This window comes from Liolophura sinensis, chromosome 12, assembly GCF_032854445.1.
Source record: "Liolophura sinensis isolate JHLJ2023 chromosome 12, CUHK_Ljap_v2, whole genome shotgun sequence".
Classification (NCBI taxonomy): Eukaryota; Metazoa; Mollusca; class Polyplacophora; order Chitonida; family Chitonidae; genus Liolophura; species Liolophura sinensis.
In genome coordinates, this window is record NC_088306.1 from 1,762,034 (window position 1) to 1,770,436 (window position 8,403).

The 8,403-nt window shown below is 38.9% G+C and overlaps 1 protein-coding gene across 1 annotated transcript; it reads left to right on the forward strand.

Annotated features, from left to right (window-relative positions):
• The first annotated feature begins 196 nt into the window (after positions 1 to 196).
• On the forward strand, positions 197 to 4,912 carry LOC135479347 (COMM domain-containing protein 2-like). Its single transcript, XM_064759170.1, has 5 exons — positions 197 to 332; positions 639 to 716; positions 1,762 to 1,844; positions 2,284 to 2,457; positions 3,648 to 4,912. Exons 1-5 carry the CDS (start codon positions 266 to 268, stop codon positions 3,843 to 3,845), a joined length of 600 nt encoding a protein of 199 aa, XP_064615240.1. The 5' UTR covers positions 197 to 265; the 3' UTR covers positions 3,846 to 4,912.
• Positions 4,913 to 8,403: the final 3,491 nt, after the last annotated feature.

The window sequence follows — 8,403 nt, forward strand, 5'->3', positions numbered from 1 at the left end:
AGGTGTAAGGTGTTAAAGTCTCAGCAAACACTTCACAAAATAAGAGACATCTTTACGGATTTTCAAACAAACCGGGGAAACTGTCATCGTTCCGGAAGTAAACAAAAGGCCCGATTTTTGGTGCCAAAAATCGGGTACAGGCATGCGTATTTTGATAATTTGAAACTTCCGGGGCGTGATAAAGCAGACGATTTTTGGCTTCACAATTCCTGCGTGATTTACTTACTTACTTTGATCCTATTTCTGTGTATTTGACGGTGTCACAATGCTTCTGATGTTGGAAGATGAGCACAAAGAACATCTCTCGTTTCTTACTGATGTAAATCTAGACGGTAGGACCATTAATCCTAAAATAATTGCCTAAATACGAAAAAAAGCTTTTGTTTAGCAATGATTCAATGAGACTCAGAATGTCTTAAAATCTCTATTTGACAAATTGAAAGATTCATACGAAAAGACCTTCAGTAAAGAACTGTTCTGTCTATGTGCAGATATAGGTCGAAAATAATAACATTATGTCAGCATAAGAAAGGAACATTATTCGTACAATATCAGATATAGGCCTACATTATTCCATCCCATTGATTATTATGTCATAGCTGATTTGCTCCCTCCTGCTTTTCTGTTTTAACCCGCAGTTGTGAGAGAGTTCTGTCGGATATCCTTGGAATTCATAAAGAAGGGAACGAACACAAAAGTGTACCAAGGGGCAGCACGTATGTAGATGCCTTTCCAGATGTGTTGACTTTGTTTTGTGTGGAATCCAAGAGGACTTGTAATTGTCTTAATCATTTAATGTCTGCTAAGCTCATTTGTCTGCACTATGTCTTCATGAAGTTGATTATCAATGGGGAACTTGTAAAGCTCCTTCCAGCCTGTAACAAGACGGTCCAAAGCTATGAACTGGTGTTCTTTCCTTCATCACATCACAGTGATCGGATGGGTGTTGATGAGTGCTTATAAAACAGATGTGACATAGGGAGGCATTGCCATGTCAATTGTCTCACTTAATCGCTGAACTACACTTACATTTGTTGGTGAATCGTGTGGAAATTACTTATAAGTGATGATATGCTCCAGACTTAATTAGGGTCTGAAATTGTTTTTGACCTAGCTGCCTGAGCCTAAGTGTTCTTAAGAGTTGTTTTAGTTTCAGTTTTCACACATGTACATCAACATGTATGTATAAATGATTTTAAATTTGCGGTCCTGTATTATTGTGGATTTAATAACCATATTTATTGTATGACACTTATTTGAGCTGTATGGTAGTTACTTGCTTTATGTTGTACAAATAAGTGTAATTTTTGGTTAGTTTTACAAATATGTGTTAAAATTGATTTGAGCAAGAAACACTAATTGGTAAGTATCAGGTTTGAACTCTTTAATTGCTTAGGTAAAAACAGTCCTACTGTACCAAATATTGTTGACATTAATTTACCCATCACCTGTTTCTCTATATTCTGAAGGAACAAATAATACCTGTGTCCTACAGGAACATCTGAAGTTCAGAAACATTCAATTCCCCAGTGTTCTCCATTGATTGTCTTCTCTGAATATGTGTGAAATTTGTTTCAGATGCCCATGTTATAATAACTGTAATCCAGAATAGGTGCCTGACATTTCTGACAGCTAACATGATAGTGTAGGACTTTTTTATGTTTAATGATAGCAAAGTTTAAACTTGAAACTGCCCTATTGGTTCTTTAAACCATTCTTTATGAAGTGTATATTGTGAGAGAGACTCCTCTTGGGTTTCAGAAAAACTTGGCGTATCCCCAGAAAAAGTCCACCATGGTGTTGAAGGGTTGATGTATCTGCTGACAGAGAGCTCCAAGCTCATGGTAAATAGTATGTCAATTCTGAAGGAATTAGTATTTGCAAATTGTGGTTCATCATTTTAAAATCTGCGGTCGCTGGGAGTTCAATTCCAACGCATGCTGGCTTCCTTCGTGGGGAAATGCGTACAAGTAAACTGTGGACAGTTGTGGGTGTTCCCGGGGTTCTGCCCAATTTCCTCCCACCCTAATGCTGGCCGCCGTGGTGAAATAAGCTTTAGTGTGACATGAAATACCAGTCAAATAAATAAATCATTTGAATATAGTGCTAGAATTTTTCGTTTCTGTTCATTGGAGCTCAGCTACATTGTAAGATTCCTCCATCTGAAAACCTTACCGTTGTCTTTTAAGTGAATAAATGTTTACTGAGCACAGTGTGAAACTGATGAAAATCTTAACCAGAGTATTTGATATGTAGCGATCATCTAGTCTTTGTTTTTTTCAGCTGAGCGAAATTGACTTCCAGGACTCCATCTTGACGTTAGGATTCTCAGAGGAGCTGAGATCCGAGTTGCTGACGATGTATTTAGAGAACAGACGGAGCATCAGATCCATCTTGTCTGAGATGTCCATGGGCTTGCCTCATTATCATAACTTAGAGTGGAGATTTGATATCAGGGTAAGGTCATTAATTTGCAATCATTCAGCTATCAGGAGAGTGCACATGAACCTGCAAACTTGTGTCAGTGAAATGAATAACATCACCATATATAACAAAGACAGATAAAACAAAGCTTGCCAGTTTCTCTACTGATTGTTTTCAGCTTTAATGTTTACTTCACATGGAATTTCTTGAAAGGTAGAAAAATCACTGCTGCAGACTTTGGATAGTTAAAAATTATTTCTCTCTGAAGAAGTTTTTCACCATGGGTGAAAAGCACAAGAAAGGCACTTTGAGAGGGCAAAATGAAACACAAATCCTCTTTGTTACATGTTATGATGAAAGGTCAACAAAATTTAAATCTTCAGTGACTTGATATGACATGATATTTGCCTGGGCCGCTGTGGTGTAGATAGTGAAAGCACAGTTTCTCCATGACCATTATGTCATTTACCAATTAGGTCATATGTTTGAATATAGCTCTGGCTGTTTTGGCTGTGACTTTGAGTGAAGAGGTTTGTCAGGCACATGGAGAAAGTTGGCAGTTTCCTCAACCAGTAGTCCCATAAGCCTGGCAACAGTTGTGGAATTGAAACATTTTTGATTACTGCATTGAACCTAAAACAGTTAAATATATGAATGTTACTAGATATATAAGCAATATCTACCTCCAAGCTGGAGGGAATTTGCCCTTAGTCTAGTCAAGGCCTCCATGGCTCAGGAGTCTCTCACCTATGCAGTCACCGTGAGTTCAAGTCTAGCTCATGCTGGCTTTCTTTCCAGCCATATGTGGGAAGGTCTGACAGTAACCTGTGGATGATCATGGGTTTCCTCAGCTCTGATTGGTTTCCTCCCTCCATAAAGAGTAAATCAAATAAATTTAATTTAGTGATAGAAGCGTGGACTCCAAATCCAGAGATTCCTGGTTCAAACCCCCAGCTGGTAGGCTTTGATGGTTTGGTGGACCCTATGTATGTTGGACCCCTGCTTTCCTGGGTAGTCACGAGGAATTCACGAGGAAAACTGGGGGTGAGTGTATTAGTCTAGTGGTAGAAGTGTGGATTCCAAACCCAGAGATCACTGCTTCAAATCCCCGGCTTGTAAGCCACATCACATTAATAAAATAACATATATTGGGGAAATTTGATTTATTAATCAATCATTTATCAGCTTCATTCAATGGAGTCACCCATGACCTCTGATTTCAGTTGGCAAGTCGCTGCCTCAGGTACCAGGTTAATCCCATAATGCTCATGAAGCTCCACCTGGACAATGGGGGAAAAAGGGAGACAACTGTACTACAGGCTGACCCTGTCAATCTTGTTCACTTGACAAATGTCCTAGATGGCGCTTTGCAAGAAATGAAATCAGCACATTGTCGGAGGATAGTACGGAACATCAAGTGACGAAAAGACATCGTTGACTTGTGTATCATACTTGTTTATTATGTAAATGTATTATGTAAATGTATTATGTAAATGTATGACTGTTCACACAATTCCATTGTATTCTTGTTCTGTGAATGCAGCTAACAGATACCCTTGAGGACATCAGGGATCACAAAGCAATCTTGGACTGAATACTTCAAATCACTTTAAAATTGTTATCTCTTATGTAACAGCATCAAAATATTTCACCGTAACGGAAATTCTTGGTAGGCTATTGTAAGACAAATTTCAGCTAAAATAACCAAAACGGAAATGAAAAGCTTAAAATTTGTAAATTGACTGAAGTCTAAGATCGCTTCATGATACAAGGGCCAGTGATGTGGCCAAGTCTAAACAGGGCTATGGGCATTGCACAGACTCCATGATCCCGGGGCCAGTGATGTGGCCAAGCCTAAACAGGGCTATGTGCATTGCACAGACTCCATGATCCCAGGGCCAGTGGTGTGGCCTAAACTGAACAAGGCTATGTGCATTGCACAGACTCCATGATCCCGGGGCCAGTGATGTGGCCAAGCCTAAACAGGGCTATGTGCATTGCACAGACTCCATGATCCTGGGGCCAGTGATGTGGCCAAACCTGAACAAGGCTTTGTGCATTGCACAGACTCCATGATCTCAGGGCCAGTGGTGTGGCCAAAACTGAACAAGGCTATGTGCATTGCACAGACTCCATGATCCCAGGGCCAGTGGTGTGGCCAAACCTGAGCAAGGCTATGTGCATTGCACAGACTCCATGATCCCGGGGCCAGTGATGTGGCCAAACCTGAACAAGGCTATGTGCATTGCACAGACTCCATGATCCCGGGGCCGGTGATGTGGCCAAACCTGAACAAGGCTATGTGCATTGCACAGACTCCATGATCCTGGGGCCAGTGGTGCCATACTTGTCAGGCCATACATTAAAGCGTCAGACTAATAAACTAATATAATTTAAGATGTACAGCCCAAAGAGCAGGACTAGAAAAACGACAGTGTGATAGCTGGCTGATGGTCACAAGTAACTGGTGAAATACACCCTCTTGTCAATTTACCTCACAAGGTTTCATTCTAACTGTTCATGTAAATGCATAAATAGTAGCAGAAAACGATTGTAATGATGTTAACTGCCATTTATTAGATGTCACAGGTCTAGAATTACTCAAAATGCTGTGTTAGACGGATCCTCTGGTTATATTTATAGACATGCCTCACTGTAATTTATGCCAAAGAGAGACTCTCAAGGCCCCAGGCATTTACAGTGTATGGACAACAGTTAACCAGTACTTCACACATCCCCATTCTGATCATTGTGAACTAAAACAGAGCGCCAATTTGAACATTTTGGCAAAACCAAGCATCCAGGCTTTAATCCACGTGTCTTACTTTAATCAAAACAAGACGAAAGTCCTAAACCCTCTAGTAAGATTCACTGGGAAACAAAGCAGTACACAGAAATCTACATTTCTTTTAAATACATTTAAAAACTTTATTTAAAGCACAGGAGTTGAACAAAGGGCAAGTTTTTTTCTTATATTTACACACATGTAGGCTGAACCATATAATGTATTAAACAGTCACAATCATCTCGATGTTGTTGGGTGTTTGCATGGTGGCTGAGTACATTATGTAATGTGTGCATTACTGAGGTAATGCATATATTGAGTATATCTACAAAATGAATACATTATTGAGTAAATGTACAATATGAATAAATTTTTGAGTAAATGTACAAAATGAGTACATTATTGAGTAAATGTACAAAATGAATACATTATTGAATAAATGTGCAAAATGAATCCATTATTGAGTGCGTGTTCAGACTGTTTATCAAAGTAACAATAATATGTGTAGGGCCTCTGTGGCTCAGTTGGTTAGCGCGCTAGCACAGTGTAATGACCCAGAAGCCTCTCACCAATGAGGTCGCTGTGAGTTCAAGCCCAGCTCATGCTGGCTTCCTCTCTGGGAAGGTCTGCAGCAACCTGCGGATAGTCGTGGGTATCTGCCCAGTTTCCTCCCACCATAATGCTGGCTGCCATCGTATAAGTGAAATATTTTTGGGTAACACCAATCAAATAAGTAAGTTTAAGTGTATATTATGTGTAAAGCTGAAATAATGTCACCAGACTAAAACCGATTTGCATGATCAAGCTGTGATGGATGTGACATTACACATTCTCAGGAACTTAGGATTTACTCCGGGCACTCTGTTTTCCTCTACCAATAAAACTGACCTCCACCGTATGCACAAAAATTTTAGGATGTGGTAAAAAAAATTTATGGCATTAACCAAAAATCAATTAAATAACGATCATATGGCACAAGTGTTTTAAAGGAAAAGACCTGTAAAAATCAAAGCAGGCATCACCAAACAGATAGCTTAAAACTATCCACAAGTATACTTTCATTTTTTTCTATTTTTTTGAAAAGAGTTCAAGGCTTTCAAGCATTTGTGGGCTTTATGGACCATACTATCAGGGTTTAGGAACTCTAACGTCACAGAAAGCTTTTCAAACTCTATTTACGACACTGAATGTTGGAATAACTCCTTTTACCCATGAGTATAACAATTAACATTACTGAAATAATGTTCCCAAAAATTTGTTTCCTCTGGTGAACATCAGGAAAGAAGATGATGTGATGAGAGAGTTCTCAGATACCGCCAGTAGAGCTTGTGAAGCCCACATAACATTCAAATATTTGAATGCCTTTCAACACTCTTAAACAATTCTAAAAAAATAAATGAAAGTATTTTAATGCATAGTTTTCCATAGTGAAACCAGAAGATTTGCAGCATTTCCACATGCAGCATACTGCAGGTGTTTCGACACCTGAGCTAAAAACATATTTGTAGAAGTAGACATTAGTGATTCATGAAAAAATAAGTTGAAGTTATCTGCATGTAAAAAAATATACATGTATGAACGCCAGTTAAAACATGACTGTCAAATATATTTATAGCCTACACTTGAAGGCATACTGGTTGTTATTTCATTTAAAATTTCATTTTGCAAACAAATCCCACCTTGTTCGATCTTTGGGCGTGTGATATTTTACTAAACGGTATTGTCGTTATTAACACTTTCTGAATCTATATGAAAATTCTGTGACTAGTCACATGACATGTTACACGCTTTGGAAAAGCAACGGCATCACTGCATGGCAACAAATCAAGGCAAGTCTTTCTTCCCCTTGCAGGCCTCTTAAAGGAGCAATCAGCTGCAAATCCAAGGCATTAGAGCTGTAAAATTCGATGTCTTCACTTCCAAACAGGCTGACACACCATCTAATATTCATTTACAAGTACAGGTTGTTTCCTTGAACAGGTTAGCATGAACGTGATGAAGAGCACACCATAAGTGTAAAAGTTTTCCATGTGATTGAGAGGTCTCCCAATATACTGTGTGTAAAAAGAAACACTCTAACATATCAGATCTGATAGATACATAAACGCATTTATATAAACACACATTTCTAATGCTATCAAACAGTTCCCTGAATAGTATGATTGCTTCTGCTGTTCTTTGCATGTCAACTTGACCCTGATGGATCATTCTCCTTTTGGACGTGTTTTGACGTAGATGTAGGCTACTAGCATGGCTGCCAGAATGATGAGAACGGGCAAGGCTATTGTGAAAAACTGATTCTTGCTGCGTACATTTTCCAGCTTCCTTTCACGTTTTTCCTTCCTTGATTCTTTCACTTTTCCTTTTAGCTGCCTCATTTTGGAAACTCACTTCCTTGTCTCTGAAGAGAGGAACTGAAAACAAAAACATCATTAGTGATTTATTTATTCCTTCTTATTTATTTATTTATTTATTCAACTGTTGTTTAAAGCCTTACTCCAGAATTTTAACTTACACACAGCGAGAACTGTGGAACAAAAGACAGACTAAGGAACCAATATAGAGTCTGATGGAAGTTTGAACCCAGAGGTCATGCATGTAATCTAATCATGTGTCTATGGAGAAGCACATGCCTGTGTACCAAATGACAAAGCTAGTTGGCCTATAGTAAAATCAGTGAATGTGCCATCTGAGCTCCCCATTCATTTTTTTTTTTTTTAGCCAAAAAACATCAGTAAATGCACGTGACCGTGGGAAAACAAATGACATCGAAGGGCACGTGGAATGCTAGGCGTAAATAGCAATGTAGTATTTACAATTCCATTAAATGCCCTTAGTTTGACTTGTCTGATATCAGCCTCAGCACACATCGCCACTTCGCTCGTACATGTACATATTTGGAATTTAAGACCTGTCCAAAAGCTCATGAAGATGATCGAACGAGAATAATATTCCTTATTCTGATCACAACCTCAAGTCAGGGAGATTTGGGAAGACTGCCGGAGACATCAGTTACTTACACTTCAGTAAATTCACAGAAAGAGTCAAATAGTTCAGATTTCTCTCTTGCAGTTTACACTCATCACTTTCTAACGTCAGACATGTTATTTCAAAACGCCACGTGTGACACCACAACGATTTTGTTATGTAAGGGAGGAAACTCGTTAAACATCAACAGCATTACCTCCCTTGAC